Source organism: Solanum verrucosum, unplaced genomic scaffold (genome assembly GCF_900185275.1).
Source record: "Solanum verrucosum unplaced genomic scaffold, falcon-dt-bn FXZP01000016.1, whole genome shotgun sequence".
NCBI lineage: Eukaryota > Viridiplantae > Streptophyta > Magnoliopsida > Solanales > Solanaceae > Solanum > Solanum verrucosum.
Genome location: NW_026020243.1, coordinates 894,271 through 911,937, shown reverse-complemented (window position 1 = coordinate 911,937; position 17,667 = coordinate 894,271). Strand labels below are relative to the sequence as shown.

The following is a 17,667-nucleotide window of genomic DNA, read 5'->3' as shown; positions in this document are numbered from 1 at the left end:
AACTTCTCTCAGTTGCATTGTTGCTGCCTAAATGTATTGTCAATATAAAATTCTCCTTGCGCAAATGGTGCGATGTATTACAAACCATATTATGATTGTGAATAAGTTGTGAAAAAATGCAATCAAATTTTTGAAGGGGATTATGAAAAGACGTATATCTCTTTACTTTTTTGTTGCAGTCAGTTTATGAAAAAGCGGCACAAAGGTAGGGGTAAGGTCTAAGTACACACTACCCTCCCTAGATGCTACTTGTAGGATTACACTAGATTTGTTGTTGTCGTTGCAGTTTATAAAATGGTGGAAGTCCTAACAGAACTTATCTAGCACAGTTGAGTAGCTGAGATTGAATTACCTAAACCACAAAGTGAAATCAAATACTTTGGCTTTACAATTATGAATCTATAGAATGGAAAAAAAAATCTCAATAGGGAAACAATCAGAATCATATTATACTATGTACACACCTATCTCTTCTAAGTTGTCATCATAACTTTGAACTCATCAAAGCTGAGGACTCCATCTCCATTGAGATCAAACCTTCGAATCATAGCTTTGCAGTTATCAATGGATGTTGACTCACCTAGTCGACTCAACATGTTCTTCAAGCTCTTAGGAGTAATGTATCCTTCCATTTCATACATTCCAAATGCTCCAATCAACTCACTCTCTTTATTCCTCTCTTCCTCCATTCCTTCCATCAGCTTCGTAAAATCCTCAATGCCCAATAACCCGTCCCCATCAGAATCCGATAGCCTCACTGCCATTTCCGCCTCCTCTACCGTCAGTTCACCTCCTACCGCCTTCACACACCTCCTTAACTCTGCAGGTGACACCTTTCCATCTCCATTCTCATCAAAGTATGTAAATACCCTCTCTAACTCTCCCTTGTTACTACTACCACTATTGTCACTCACAGGAACACAGTTAGTAGTAGCAGCAGCAGCAGCTGCTGCTGCTCTCGTTATTGTTGTTGTCTTCTTTTTATTTTCATTCCTTCTGAAATGAAACATATTCCGTAATCTCGAGAAAAAAGACTCTTTTTCAGCTGTGGAAACAGAAACTGTTGATACCATACACATAAGTTTGAGATATAATATAAGTGAGAAAAGGGTTGAACTTGAAATCAACAAAGAAAACTTTGGGAAATTATAAGTTTTTGGATGTATAATACTCTTTAATACTCAACAAATTAAGGATATGGGAAATGAAGGAAAAAGAATGGGATATTTATAGTTTGGGAAATCAATAATGAGTGGGGAAATAGTATTAATTCCGTGGGCTTACCAAGTATTGAAACAACTTGTACGACCATTTGTTTCTAGTAGAAAAAAATATTAGTAAAACACAAAAACAGGTATTTAGAAGTTTGAAAAGTAAACAGTCAAATGAACTATGGTTTGGTTTATAGGATAAAGTCTTATCTTGAAGACTACGTGTTTTGGGGGCAGACTAGTGGCATCTTATATTATATTGTCATCACAGATGTCATGCCAAATTGACGCAGTGTTAAAATCAGTCCATAAAATTATAATCCATCTAATCAGTTTATGTTTGAATTAGTTAATAACCTGCTTATTTTATTGAATGGGTTTATTTTGCCCCGTTTAGTTCACCCCATTTTAAATCTGGGTTGATATGCAACCTAGATTGACTCATGAGAAATTTTATCTAAATATTTTTTACAAAAATAAATTATAAGAAAACAAACTTTGAATTTAAAACTTTGTAGGAACTATGCAGGTTGGGTGATGATCCGATTTTTAACTCATTTTAGTTCAACCCACTTTAGCCCAGATAGTATTTAGGTGGGTTAATGACCTGTTCATTTATTAGCTCAATTCATTTTGACATTATTAAATTCAGGTTAACCCGTTCATTTGACGACCCTAATATATACACTACTTACCTTTTATGGCATATATGTCCAAAAAATAGTGTCCTTTCTTTCATCTATATATAATAACTAGATGGGGATGCCGGTGCGTTGCAGGGGCCCATTATGACTATAATAAAAAATTTATTGTACAACACTATATATAATATAGTAATTATTTGTTTATATTATGTGCAAAGTGTTCACCTCCAACGATCAATCCAGAGCTTCAGCTTGCTTCTTGTTATATATATGTCCCAACTATGTGGGAAATCAAGAGTTCAAGCAAGAAATTGCATTGTGGTGCTTAGAGAAAAAAATAAATTAAGTTCTCTGCTTATTGCTTCTTGTATATATCAAAATATTGATATCCACTCATTTACCACCAATTCAAAACTCACAGATAAAAACATATGCAAATGGGTCCATTTTTATGTTAACATTGTCTATATACTTGCAAAATTAAAGATAACCAAACTATGATACTAATCTGTGGACTATTGTGAATACATATTCTAAAGAATCGTACATTCTAATGCCATTTTTCGTCCATATCCAAGACAGTGGACTATTGTGAATACATATTCTAAAGAAGCAACACTCTTTCTCCCTCTTTCAGTGATGCAAATCACAAAGTTTGAAGTGAGAATAGTAGAGATGCAACATGTTCTTGACGCGTAATACAGTGTTTAATGGCCAATAAGATAGTCAATATGAATTGGGATATTTCCTTTTTTTTTTTTTTGACATAAAATACGTGCTACACGTGTACAGAAGCAGTACACATTACACACTTTAGAAAAAGTAGAAGTAGATGAAGTTACTATTTTAACCCTACTATTTGTAGTACAAATTATCTTGCCTTTTGTACCACAATTTGATGCTATGTTCGTCCTCCCAACTCCCACTTATTAATAAGGGTAATAATAATAATAATAATAATAATAATTTATGTTTTCTCTTTAAGATTCTACTTCTAATTTTAGTAAGACTACACTTAGAGTTTGTTTGTCTTTTTTGTTGGGCAAGGATATAGGACTCTGGAAGAATGTAAAACTATTCCAAATTTAATAGTAAAGTGGTAAATTTGATTCAAATAAGGGGAAATTAAGGATATTTGAGTAAGATTGGTTAACTTGATATCAAGAATGAATACCTCGTTAGATGAATAATTTAACAAACAAAGAAGTAATACATGCTCCACTTCATAAAATATGGAGGGAGTAACTTTACAATTATGAAATGAAAAAATCTCAATGAATTATTTGATCTCAAGAATCATAATTACACAAATATTTCTCTCTAAACTCTTCTAACTAGTCATCATAATTTTAAACTCATCAAAGCTAAGAACTCCATCTCCATTGAGATCAAATCTCCTTATCATAACCTTGCATTTATCAATGGAGGTTGACTCGCCGAGTCGACTCAACATCATCTTCAAGCTCTTAGGAGTAATGTATCCTTCCATTTCATACATTCCAAATGCTCCCATCAACTCACTCTCTTTATTCCTCTCTTCCTCCATTCCTTCCATTAACTTCGTAAAATCCTCCAACCCTAACAACCCGTCCCCATCAGAATCCGATAGTCTCACTGCCATCTCCGCCTCCTCCATCGTCAGTTCACCTCCTACCGCCTTCATGCATCTCCTTAGCTCCGTTGGTGACACCTTTCCATCTCCGTTCTCATCAAAGTACGTAAATACCCTCTCTAACTCTCCCTTGTTACTACTACTAACACATGAGTTAGTAGTAGTAGCAGTTGTTATTGTTGTTGTTGTCATTGTCTTCTTCTCCTCTTCCTTCTTTTTGAGATGAAATATATTCCGTAATCTTGAGAAAAAAGATTCCTTTTCAGCTGTGGAAACAGTTACTGACGCTATACACATGCTAACAAACAAATATACGTTTGAACTACTTTTTCTTTTATTCAAGAAAGTTTGAATATGAGTAAGTGAGAAAAGGGCTGAACTTGAAATTAACAAAGAAAACTATGTAAAGACAAGAAATCAAGGATATAGGAATGAAGGGAGAAGAATGGTCTATTTATAGTTTGTGGGGTTGAAGAAAAAGGGATAGTTAATTCAGTGGGCTTACCATTTGTTTTGTAAGTAGAAAACAGGAAGTTTGAAAAGTACAGGCAACACGCTATAAAATATAATATAAAGTTTTTATAACATTTAAAAATAATTAAAGACTACGTGTTTGGTGTGTGTGTCTCTTTGGGGATTGAAATCTTATATTATATTCAAATATTGTCATGCCAAATTGACGTATATCCTTACCTCTTATGACATATCCAAAATAGTGTCTTTTCTTTCTTCTTTCTCTTTTTTTGAGTTTAATTTCTAATATCCCCTTAGGTGGGTTTGTCGATTATTTTTTTTGAAAAATAAGTGATTTTTATCTATTTTATGATGTTTGACGAGTAAGGAGAAAATATTATTTTAAGAGCATTTAAGTATAATATAAGCAAATAATATGGCCAAGACCTAGACTTGAACCCAACGTGGAACTTGACCCTGACCTGGAATCGAGACCTCACATCCGGCCCAACCCCAACCTCAACTTGAAAACCATATCCCTAGCCCTGATCTCGACTCTGGACTCAATCCCCAACATGGATACCAAACCCGATCTTTGATCCACGACTCAAAATTTGGACATGATCCTCGACACAATCAGAAATCGAGCCTTGGTTTGACCCTAACTCGAACCCTGATTTGAGACTAACCCTGGACCATGAATCAATCCTTGGTCCGATATCCAACAAAACCTGACCTTGACTCGAGCCTCGACTCTTCGGTTGTGGCTTGTGAATCAGTACCTAATATCGACCACGACTCTAAACTCAAACCTTGTCCCGACCTCATGAACTCGGGACTAAAACACCCCGACCCCTACCCTTCACTTTGAATCAATATACTTGATCCTCGACTTTGACGTTGACCCAAGACTCAGCCATAGCCTGTGACTCGATTCTTGAATCGAGACATGGATCCTGACCCCAGCCCAGCCCCGACCAGGTTTCTAACCCACATTCCGATCTGCGATCTAATCTCGACACGAGACCCTATAAACTATACTCCCTTTAGTCCATATTAAGTGAATTGTTGGATCATCACACACCTCTTAAGAAAATACATCCAAGGACAAAAATTAAAGGCTACTTTCCACTATTACCCTTTTGATTATTTCAAACTATTCTCCTAGAAAATGTAAATTAGTTAAGAACCTCATTAGAAGGAAGGGTAAATATGAAAAAAAAATTCCAACAATTCTCTTGAACTTTGAAAATTCACTTATTTTGAATTATATAAAAAAAAAAGTATCAACAATTCACTTAATTAATATGGACCAGACTAGGGGAGTCCTTTTCAATCATACACTACGAAAGAACAATAGAAACAAACTCAATTTCCACAGTTGAAGTAACACTTCTCCAAGTTCGTAAACCAAGGTATTATTTACAAATTTGAATCTATGAATGTATAAATCTCAACCAAAAACCATTTATATAATTACCAGAAACATTTGAGCTCAAGAATCAAGAAGAAATAAAATAACAATAACAAGCCCAAGGCCAAAGAATTATGTACACAAATATCTCTTCTAAGTTGTCATCATAACTTTGAACTCATCAAAGCTAAGAACTCCATCTCCATTGATATCAAATCTCCTTATCATAACCTTGCATTTATCAATGGAGGTTGACTCGCCGAGTCGACTCAACATCATCTTCAAGCTCTTAGGAGTAATGTATCCTTCCATTTCATACATTCCAAATGCTCCCATCAACTCACTCTCTTTATTCCTCTCTTCCTCCATTCCTTCCATTAATTTCGTAAAATCCTCCAACCCTAACAACCCGTCCCCATCAGAATCCGATAGCCTCACCGCCATCTCAGCCTCCTCCACCGTCATCTCACCTCCTACCGCCTTCATGCACCTCCTTAGCTCCGTTGGTGACACCTTTCCATCTCCATTCTCATCAAAGTATGTAAATACCCTCTCTAACTCGCCACTATTACTATCACTCACCGATAAACGATCAATAGTCGTAGTAGTAGTAATAGTTGTTGTTGTTACACTCTCATGTTCCTTCTTAGGAGTGTTAGTCTTTTTTAGGAAAAACCTATTACGTAATCTTGAGAAGAAAGATTCTTTTTCAGCCGTGGAAACAGAAACTAACACCATATTACACATGCTAGATGTAAGTAGAAAATGAGTAAGTGATAAAAGGGTTGAACTTTGAAACAAAGAAATCTTAGGAAAGTTATATAATTTTTTGTGGTTGAAAGACAAAGAAATAAAGGATTTATATGATGAAGAAGGAAGAAGAATGGGGTATTTATAGTTAATGGGGTATACAAACTTTTTTCTTATAAGTTTGAAAAGTAAAAGACCAACACGCTTTAGAAAATAATAGAATAAAGATGACAATGAAATGAGCTAAAAGAGCTATACTGTTTTGTTTTGTAGGATAAAGTTTTATTATTAAAGACTACGTGTATGGTGTGTGTGCTTTGGGAGGTAGAGATTGGCATCTTATATTATAATATTGTCATGCCAAATTGACACATATATATCCCTCACACTTTAGCTAGGTCAAATCTTTGACCATCACTTGTAAATATATACCAATATCTCTCCCACCTTTTCATAAATTAGTTTTTGGACACGTGTACTATCTATCTCATTTAAATTGTCATAAATTATCAATGTATTGAAAATTATTTATAATCAGATTATAAGAATATCGTTTTTTTTTTCTAAAAAGAAAAATTCAAATATTTGAAATTTACTCTTTAATATCAACATATCAAGAATTGAAATATAATAGTAGAGTATTTCTTCCTCAAATGAAAAGAAAGATGAAAATATTTATTAGTTTAAAATGCTATAATTATAAAGGCAAACTAATATATATATATATATTCTCCACTTAGACTAGCTTCTTTTTGTTGGGGTCAAAAAGAAAGATTTATATCAATTGATATTTGATGTGTACCATTAATAAATGTATATAAGACAATTTTGTCCATGTATACCACATGTTTATAATTGACTTGGAATCATATGATTAATTAGAGGTCTAACATTAGTACGTTGACATCTTCCAATTTCTAAGGCTCGCATTGCGCGCACTATTGGTGCCTCAATTTCTGGTAGTGGGTGGTGCCACAATTCGTTCGATGTACAATGTGTTGAACTACTTCAATAAGTTTACGAGTGAGATATATATATTCAGAATTTAATATTCGTACAATAATATCGACAACTCTTTTATCCGTAGTAAGAAATGATTAAAAGGTAGCCTTTCACGTAAATTGATTTGAATAAGAAAATCAATTATTTGTCTTTGAGGATCAGGCATCAATCATAAAGTATTTTTACGTTTTTATATTAGTCTAACCATATTTTCAATATTCGTTAAAAGCACTATAAAGAAACATAGCTTAAATTTTCAAGAATGCTATATCTTACATAATCAATAATCAAATCAAAGCAAATAATGTAGTAATAATTACATCTCAATTTGTAATAAATTGAAATTAAATATATAAGTGGAGTGTAAAAACGTTTGAACTCGAAGCAAAACAAAAGTTTGAAAATTATCTTTTTGTGTGAGTGCTCTTTAAAAACAAGAATAGATATATATATATGGTGATCGGTGAAATGAATTAGCTATATAAGAAGAAGAATGTGATATTTATATGAAATATATATATATAGGGAGTATTATATAGTTACATTAATGATTGTTAATATCGTGGGAATATCATGTATCGAAAACTTTGTGCTAATAAGAGATTAATTTCTATACACTGACTGACTATGTGTGGATAGAAATAGAAGTTAATCTCAAATTTAAAAAAATAGGCATATTTTGTTGTACGGCATTTTGTTTCTAGAACCAAAAAACAAAGAAGTTTTTAAAAGTTTGAAAGGTAAACGGCCAACACATTAATTATTATTACTAAATAATAAATATGATGTGTTTGGGTGTGTGTGGCAATCGTAGAAATATATTATCTTAATCATGTACTTGTAGGGAGGAAATTTTTTTCTTGCTATTTAAAAATTTCAAGAAAAATATTTTTTACAAATTTTTTACATATATTATATATATAAGTTACGTATTAACTAGTTATAAATCTTTAATTGTATGCTTAGTTTTTGTTGTATTCATAAACTTTAAGTTTGAATATGTTTCTAAGCGAAGGTAAAAGTATTGGAGGGTGGGAAGAAGACAATTAACGTGAAATGACATTTATGAATCTATTTATGGTATTTCTCGTTACTTTTTAAATAATAAGAAAATTGAAATAGGCATGATTTGAACATAGGTGTTTTTTTTTTCTTCTTCTTCTAAGAAACTTAAAATGTTCCATTGCATATTTTATTTTTTGGTTTAATTTAGGGGTTAAGTGAGATGGGAGAATTTTGACCTATAACATATTTTCTATGTAACAAACGTGTGAATAACCCAAATATGATAATATTTTACTCCATATTTTAAGCTCCAATGTTATTGTAAATATTAAAATAATGACAACAAAATCACTCAACAATTAAGTATTTGGTCAAAGAATTAATATGCACCTATTATACATAATTTCAATATATTAATCAAGCGGCACTTAATTAATTATCTCATAAATATATCTCCAACTTGGATAAAACGAGTTTAATTAATATTTTGCATTCTAGAAATTGTCTTTTCTAAGTAATTACCTAACTTATTATAGTCTAATTTAAATAATTAATCATAGATGATATATTTTTTAATAGGTAATTAATATATACATGATGGGGTAGCTTCATGTAAGGTTCATGGACAGTTTGACGTTTAATTAAATTAAATTAATTTGTTGTTTACCATTAGGGCATAACGTGTATATCATGCTAATCATTGATTAACAAAAAAACTGTTTTTTTGTACTTAAACTCCTATGATTAGGGCACTCATGTGATTAGAATAACACTATTTGGTCTTGTCATATTTGATGCCTGGTACCAGCTTCAATATCGAATTAATTAAGATTTTACAGAATTCAAAATCGAAATATCTAATAAAGAATTAGTCATAGACGAATTTAAATTTTTTACCAAGGGGTGCATGTAGTGTCTAGGATTTTGAACTTAAAATCTCAAGGCAAATTTTGAATTTCTAAATCACTGAATCAACCTCCAATATTGTGTTTAGGAAATTCAAAATCTATATATATATATATACACATGGGGAAAAGGACAAATATATCCCCGAACTATCGTAAATAGTATGCAGATATCTTTCGTCATACTATTGGAACATCGATGCCCCTGTCGTCTAAAAACTAGAGCATATATGCCCTTCACTCTAACTGAAGACTAAATAAGGACACGTGGCACAATCTTATCCGTCGATCCGATATTTAATAAATGTCGGGTCAGCGGATAAGATTATGACACGTGTATGTCAGTTAGGATAAAGAGTATATATGCTCTAATTTTTGGACAGCAGGGGCACCAATGTCCCAAAAATATGACGAAGGATATCTGCATACCATTTATGATAGTTCGGGGGTATATTTGTCATTTTTCCCTATATACATTAAAAAATATCATATATACAATATAATTTTTTTACCGAGTAAATTCAAGTGAACAACCTTACCCCTCTAAATCCCCCTGCTTTAGTAAGGTTGATGTTATTATCACATGAAATTTCCCTATTGACAATAATACAATGTCCCAACCCATAAATTCCAGTGGGCAAAAGGAATTAATTAAGTGTATACTTCTTCCTCTCTTTTATCATGAAAAAAATGACATAATTCCAAACATCATAAATCCTTTAATTTCAGTGGGCAAATGGAATTTAATTGTGGATTTATGATATGTTTGAAATCATTTTATGACTTGTTTTCTTTTTCTCCACTCGATATTCAAACATTGATTAATTCAAATTCACATCAGAAAGTCTTATTCCAAAACGAAAGTGCTCAATTTCCAAGACTAGAACCCGATACAAAACTTCTAATTAAAAATGAAAGAGTACTTACGAGAACCTTCTATATCTGTCAAATTGCATCCATTAAAGAAGTCAAAAACAACTGCTTTGCAAAAACTCTTTATTGTCATTACAGTATATGCTAACAAAACTTTCCATCTAATGAATAACAGTATAAAGCTAATGTAGATTGAGATAACTGTTACACAAACCAAACATGCATTAAACTTACTACACCTTGCGAGCCAACGTCCTCTGCTTTGTCGCGAATTGTACTACTTTTTCCTCTACTGGAAGACCTTTCTTTCGTCTCACAGAATCCATGAGTTTTCTTGCTATACTCTGTGGCACACTGGCACCATCTCCGAATTCTTCTTTCTCCTCCTCGGTCCTAGGTACAAAGAAAGGATCCTCTGGAAGGGCTTCCCAGTGGCTGAGAACAAGTAGTGCACTTGCAGCTCCAGAAGTCTTTCTCCTCAACTCATCGGAGAATCCAAAGCTTTCTGCAACTGGCACATAAGCATGTACAGTGAACAAGGAAGAACCTTCCTGCATTTCTTCGTTTACCACATGGGCACGCCTACGATTAAGAACTGTATAAGTGTTGCCCAACTGGTCGTGTGGGGTGTTCAGCTCACAAAAGTACATGGCTTCAACAAGTCGAGGTTTTCTCTGGAGAACAGCAGCCCTGCAGGCGTCCTTAACAACAGTCATCACCTGTCCAGGGAAGAGCCCGTACTGTTCTGGCTGTGGAATAGGTGTGTCACTATCATTTGGTTGCGTAGCTAATGGAGATATGGAAGCTTCGATAACAAATGCCAAACCCCACATTGGCTCATCACACAAAGGGCCAGATGCTGTAGCTAACTGGAATCCAGATAATATACTGCTTTCAAGATTCTCAGCTTCTCGTAGAAGGGTCGGATCCACACTGGTTGATGATTCTGGTGATGCACTGCTATCATCATTGTCATCCGTAAAGCCCAATTTTTTCGATATATAGGGGGAACCCTTTATAAGAACAGAAACATCCTCGCTCTTTCCTTTCACATCTGGAGTGAGGAGGATGTTGGGACCGACCTGTCTAGGCCCTAAAGCCCAGATCCTCTTCAAGAATTTTTGCCATGTTTTCTTACATTTATCAATCCTATCCTTTTCTGTATCAGCAAATCCAGTAGAAAAGTCGCTCTCCACAGCATCTATTAGGCGTTTCTTGAATGCTTCAATTGGATTCTCATCTTCTACAATGTTACCTCTGAGAGTTTCCGAGCTTCTACAAGCCTGTAGAGATTTTCCTCCAATGATGTCTTCAAGCAACTCAGAACTCTCATCAAGCAGCTTCGTCAATGCAGTTGGAAGCTTCATAACACGCACTCGAACAACACATCTTCCATTTGGAGTTTCTTTCTCCAAATAATCAGAGCTGCGGCTCAATAGCTTCAAATTTTCTAAGGGATTAGCAGTATCTCCTTCGATGGTCTCTTTGAAAGATACAAGGGGCGCAGAGACTTCCAAGTTTATCTTTGCAAATCTCTCCTTTAAATCTTTAATGCATCTCTCCAGGTGCACTTCACCTGCTGCAGCAAGAACATGTTCGCCCCTAGCAGAAATAGAAACCTCAACAAAAGGGTCCGCTCTGTTTAGAAGCCTCAAACCTTTAATAAGTGCACCCATGTCAGCAGGATCAGAAGGTTCAATTGCAACTTTAAGCATGGGTGAAACTTGGAAAGTCATACTTGATAAAGGCCAACAATTTAACGTAGATGAAAGAGTCGCACTCTTCAATATATGCTGGGCAAGCCCTCGGATAGCTATGACATTACCAGCCTTTGCTGATGCCACAGGTTTCAACCCTTGACCCATCATCAAATACAAAGACTGCAACTCGGCTTCTTGCACATGCTTCTGCATTGATTCTTCCTTTAGTGGATCATACAATGCTGTAAGCACGAAAATTTTCTGTCCTGCATGAAGAACCCCACTAAAGATCCTGGCAAATGCAAGGAAACATTCATCAGAGTCACCATTTCCGCTGTCATCCATAATCTCTCCACGCGGAAGCATTTTTGATGGAATAGCAAACATCTTAGAAACAAAAACAACACAAGGTGCATCAGGGCTAGAATCACAGGACTCCACAGATTTCCTGACAAGTGCGGCTTCAGAAAGCACATCAGGGTTCGCGCCCATATCTAAGAGTGCTCTCTTTGGAAGCAGCCGAGATATACGGAAAGACTGAGCAGATATAGGATCAGGCATGTGTTTGACAGCCATAGACAATATGGTATCGGACAATGGAAGCCAACGACTCATAACAGATTGAAGCACAGATTTAGGATCCTTGTTTTGAAGTTCGCGGGGAGGTATAGACAAATTGAAAGACTTTATAACTTTCTCAAGCATCCCCTTGTCACCATCAGCTTCCACAGCAGCTTGATAAACCTGCCAAAGTGGCTCAAGAACAAATTGCACAAACATGGGCCTAGCCTTACTTCCACTACTAATTCCCTTCTTACCTACAATCATCTTAGTCTTGGCGTTAAAATACCGAGGTCCCCATAATGCCTTCTGCAAGGCAGCCGAACTTGCACCCAGTTTCGAAGCATAAAACTCAGCAAAATCACTAATACTGAAGCCCCATCCATCTAGTGCACATACAAACGCGACATTCCCCTTCTGGGGTTGGAAGGTATCCTCTTCGTCCTCCTCTAAGAATTCTAGATCTGGATTTTCATCTTCCACTAGTCCAGACGGAGCAGAGAGCAGAGAATCAACATCTGACAAATACTTTTCAGACTTATAGGCACTCACTATACTATTAACCTCATGAACAATCCTCTGCAAGCGAGTATACGCCTCCAGCGGAGTCAATCTCAATTCAACAATCAACCTATCAATCTTATTCAAAACCAGACACGGGGTAAGCTTCTCAATCCACGCCTGACGCAAAACTGCATGAGTCTGAATGTGAACACCCTCCACAGCATCCACTAATACCAATGCACCATCACTCAAACGGGCTGCTGTTGAAACTTCACTACAGAAGTCCATATGACCAGGAGAATCTATAAGATTAATCGAATGTTCCTTATATTTAAGACCTATAGAAGAACTCTTCATAGTTATCGCCCTCCTCTGTTCCTCATCTAAATAATCCATAAACCTAAGCTTACCCGCTTGCTTCGGATGGAGTACACCACCACCAGATGAAGCAATCAGATGGTCAGCCAATGTCGTCTTCCCATGATCCACATGAGCAAGAATACATATGTTCCGAATCTTCTCACCATCAGAATCCCCCATTTTTTTTTATCTCTTCAACTAATAAAAATACTTCTACCGATCACACCACTCTTCCCCTTACACGGCAAAGTAATTAAACAAACTTCTCAATAACCTACTTACAAAATTTCCCAGAAACCAAAAAAAACTATGCACCAAAATATAAATAACTGTGCACCGACCCTTTTTCAGAAATACTATTTCAGTTTAAATAAGCTAAAGTTCCTGACTTTTTTCACACACGAGAGAAATCCAGTTGGGAAAAAATCAAAACTTTGAAGAAACGGGATTAAAATTTCAATTGGGTTGATTGTAATAGCAACCCACCGTCGCAATAATTGAAATTTAAACGAATTAAGCAAGAATTGAACTCACCGAGACAAACCCAGTTGGGAAAAAGCAACAATTTGAAGAAAAAGGGATTGGATTTCTGTCAGGTTCTTTTCTATGAAGGATTGGAGAAAGTCGAAAAAGAATGGTTATGGGGTTAGAGATAATATTGCTATGATTATCCTGTGTAGCTCCAACAAACATGACTAATTGCAAAAAATGTATTTGTAAATCGAGGGAAGAAGTTGAAAATCTCTATAATTTTAAAGGGTTTGTGGATACGACGGCTATGGTAAAAATGGAGGAAAATTAGGGTTTCAACTTTCAAAGACAAACTAGAATAAAATAGGAAAAAATGTCTGAAAAATACTTCAACTTTGGTCGAAATTGCTGTTACGATATCAAACTTTATGGAAGACATTTTACCCCAGCACAATTTAATAGTGTATTTTAAAGGTTAAAATACATTATTAAATAGTACAGGGGTAAATGTCATTTCCAAAATTTGGTATCGTAACAACAATTTCGACCAAAGTTGAAGTATTTTTCAGACATTTTTCCCTAGTTCCCAATTATTTTTTTTATTTAAAGAAGAATAATAGACTTTAAAACATTGTAACTATCAAAAACCACTAAACACGTGATAAAAATCGATTAAAATTTGATTTATTGGTTATCGAGTTGTAGATATGCTAAATCGTTATAAAATTATTAAAATATTTATTTACCGGCTATATTGATTGTTATCGATTTAACTATTAAGATTTGACATAAAAAAAATCATTGAAAATTACTCAGAAATAAGAAACAAGGTGACAAAACCAAATCAACCCTACATTATTTTGCTCAAAAGCAAACAGTAAGACATTGTAGAATAATAGAGAGTATGAGACAATCAAATATAAAAATATGAAACTAAACTCTAAGTCAAGAAATATATATCAAATAGTATAAATATAATTATTTAATTTACTATGGGATTATTAGCTAACCCGTTAAGAACCAATAATTTGACAATAAAATAAATTAAAACTATTACCGAAACTACTAAATTAATAACCCATTAGATAACCCAATAACATTTTTTCAATTCAAATTATCAATTTTAAATAGCCCTAAGATCGATCGACAAATGATCGAGCTCAATTCATTCTTTGATCAATTTATTTAGAAAATTTAATCAACACACTCTTTTTTATCAAATAAACTAATCAAGCTTAACTAATTTCTCGAAATAGTTATTTTATTTTTTAATAAAATCAACCAAGCACGATCGATATAAAATTATTAGTTCTATATGACAATTCGACCTATCATTCAACACAAGTGATAGCTACAATAAAGTTGAAACCATGCAATATTATAAATAGTTTACCACTTTACACCTTTGTCTTTAGATCATCTAGTTGATGGTTGTTAGATCGCAGAAGGTGATATTGTTGAACAGGGTGGCTCAAAGGTAAGGCTGACAAAACGTTACTTAGGCTTCCAAAGTGTTATTTTTGTGTATTTTTTAGTAAAATCGAAACAAAATCAAATAGCATCAGGTTTTCAAAGTTTAAAACCAAATCTAAACCAATTACCAAATCAAAATTTAATTTTTTAATAGGTTTGGTTCGGATTGCGGCTCGATTTGATTTTTAAACCATAACTATGAACAACCCTAGACACATCTATCAAAGATATATACTAGATACATGTATCTTTGATGCTAGATACATCCTGAAATATGGATACGTAAGGAGAGAGGAGAGGGAAGACCAAGAGAGGCCACGAGCTCAAATACATGCGATCACAGTAGATACATTCATTTTATTATACCAGAATACATAGTGAGAGAGGCGAGTGGGAGAGGTGAGAGGCGAAAGAGTTAGTGTATCCCAGTATATGTGAATCACGCTTGAATATATTGTATTTGAAGCAAATTACATCTAATTTGACTCGCATATATCTGAGATATATGTGTCTAATAAATGTATATAGTGAATTTGTATTGTTTTCTTTTTTAATGGAATAAACTTTAAAATGGATGGTAAGTACCAAAAACTACTACTAAACACACAACAAAAAATGATTCAAAAAAAACTTATTGATTTTCGAACTTATTGAAAAATAATATTTTATTGAATAGAAACCATTAATCATTACAATAATCACTCCCATCAAAATACGAAGAGTCAACCAAATTCAACATCTAAACGCACTATATATATATATTTAAATAAACCTTTTACTGACACTTGACTCTGCCCCTATTGCATATACATGTTATGATACTCGTGATATTTGCACTCATCTTTTATTGAATTAGCATCTACATTGCTTAGACTCTTAGGGATCGTTTGGTAGGAAAAAAAATGCAGGGATTAGTAACACAAAGAGTAGTAGTACAGGGTGTATTTTTTATCAAGTGTTTGGTTCATTTCTTTTGACCTCATCTTGTGTTTGGATTAAAATTCTACAAAAAGCTTCTTTCCAATTATACCCTTGCATTAATATGAGATTTTATGTTTTATGTAATCGGTCATAAAAAAAAAAAGTAATCGATTGATAATTGCCGGACAATATTATATTTTTATGGTCTTCTAACTAGCTAGGAGAAGAACAATTTTGTTGTCATGTTTGTTATTTTCTCACTTGAATTATTTGAGGATAAACAATTGTTATCTTAATAAATTAATCACTTAAAAACGTTTATTTTCAATTTAGAATAGATAGACCATCTACTTTAAAATAAAAAAATGGTTAAAATACTAAAATCAAATAAATCATCTACATTTACATAAAAAAAGTGCAAGTTGTAGTTTTAATATGTATGCAATTTATAAATTGTTCAAACTACAAACAATTAGAAACTCATATAAACCAACAAATAATATATTCAATTAAGATCACAAACGTCATGTGGTGATATATTTGCATTTTCAATTAGTAAATGTTAAACAACTCACATTTTAAATATTGTATTGATATGTATTGACACTTATTTATTAACAAACAACTCTCTCTAAATAATAAAATTTGTAAGCTAATTTATTAAAATAAATTTACTAGTACAAATATAAAACATAAAATCAAGAAAATAAATAAAATGGTTTGAGAGATATTTTTGTCTTTACATAGATAATCTCATGGTATTAAATCCAATGTATTACTAATACCACCACATGGAAGGTATTAGTAATACCTCCTATAGTACCCATGTAGGGTGTATAACTAATCCATGGATTAGTTATACTTAGGCCCAAAAATTCTACCAAATATAGTACTAAATAATACCATACATAATACATGGATTATTTCTCCTAATACCTCCTATCAAACGACCCCTTAAAATTACTGATGGCTCGTGTCAAATTTTTCAAATATAATGTATTTTTGAGAGAATTCAAAATGGCAATGGGACATTTTTTTTCATGCTTTTTTTGGGCTATAGTTGTGTCCACAACTTGTCAAACAACAATTTTATAGTGCTAGCTTGTTGTCTCCAAGCTCAGAAATCTTGAACACAAAGGTCATATTTAAGATCAGTCATATGAATCTTCATACTTCATTTTGTTTTAACTTAGATCAGTCTTATTCCAAATAATAAGAGTCTAAGTATATATCGAGTTATCATACTGAAATCAAAATTTTCAATACTTAAGTGTTGATATTTTTGTATCTGATGTGCATTTTAATAAAGTTTTGGGTATTAAGTGTTGATATTTTTGTATTTGATGTGCATTTTAATAAAGTTTTGGGTATTCAGTGTTGGCCTAAATTGTAATATTGCACCTCATCATCTCGAAATCATAGATACGCCTCTAAATTTACTCAAACACATGTATTATTTTTCGAAAACACAAGATATATTTTTCATTCATTTTAAGCAAGAAAGAATTTTAAAACTTCTCTTTATTTTCTACTGGACTAGTGCGAGTATACCAAATATAGACTATAGTCGATAGGAATTTTGAATTGACATTTTCTCCGGTAACTCTTTTAGTTATGGAATCACTTTTTCTTTTGTCCACTTTCTTTTTATTCTGATAAGTTTTGTCTCATCAAATATTCTCAAACACGTGGGAATTTGAATGGTATTTAGTAGGATAAAAATAATAATTTTGAAATAAAATTAATATTAACTTTATTTTATATTTATTCCACTACTTTTCATATACAATAATTACATTAACAAAATT

At 33.4% G+C, this 17,667-nt stretch overlaps 4 protein-coding genes across 4 annotated transcripts; all 4 read right to left on the bottom strand.

The window, feature by feature from the left end:
• Nucleotides 1–183: 183 nt before the first annotated feature.
• On the bottom strand, nt 184–1,088 carry LOC125832918 (putative calcium-binding protein CML19). Its single transcript, XM_049512098.1, has one exon. The coding sequence runs from the start codon at nt 1,077–1,079 to the stop codon at nt 474–476; it is 606 nt and encodes a 201-aa protein (XP_049368055.1). The 5' UTR covers nt 1,080–1,088; the 3' UTR covers nt 184–473.
• Nucleotides 1,089–3,181: 2,093 nt separating this feature from the next.
• On the bottom strand, nt 3,182–3,793 carry LOC125832919 (putative calcium-binding protein CML19). The gene has a single exon (XM_049512099.1). It carries the CDS (start codon nt 3,762–3,764, stop codon nt 3,186–3,188), a length of 579 nt encoding a protein of 192 aa, XP_049368056.1. The 5' UTR covers nt 3,765–3,793; the 3' UTR covers nt 3,182–3,185.
• A 1,572-nt stretch (nt 3,794–5,365) lies between these two features.
• Nucleotides 5,366–6,174, bottom strand: LOC125832917 (putative calcium-binding protein CML19). The gene has a single exon (XM_049512097.1). The coding sequence runs from the start codon at nt 6,079–6,081 to the stop codon at nt 5,488–5,490; it is 594 nt and encodes a 197-aa protein (XP_049368054.1). The 5' UTR covers nt 6,082–6,174; the 3' UTR covers nt 5,366–5,487.
• A 3,778-nt stretch (nt 6,175–9,952) lies between these two features.
• LOC125832907 (uncharacterized) lies at nt 9,953–13,205 on the bottom strand. The gene has a single exon (XM_049512089.1). It carries the CDS (start codon nt 13,172–13,174, stop codon nt 10,103–10,105), a length of 3,072 nt encoding a protein of 1,023 aa, XP_049368046.1. The 5' UTR covers nt 13,175–13,205; the 3' UTR covers nt 9,953–10,102.
• Between the last annotated feature and the right edge of the window lie 4,462 nt (nt 13,206–17,667).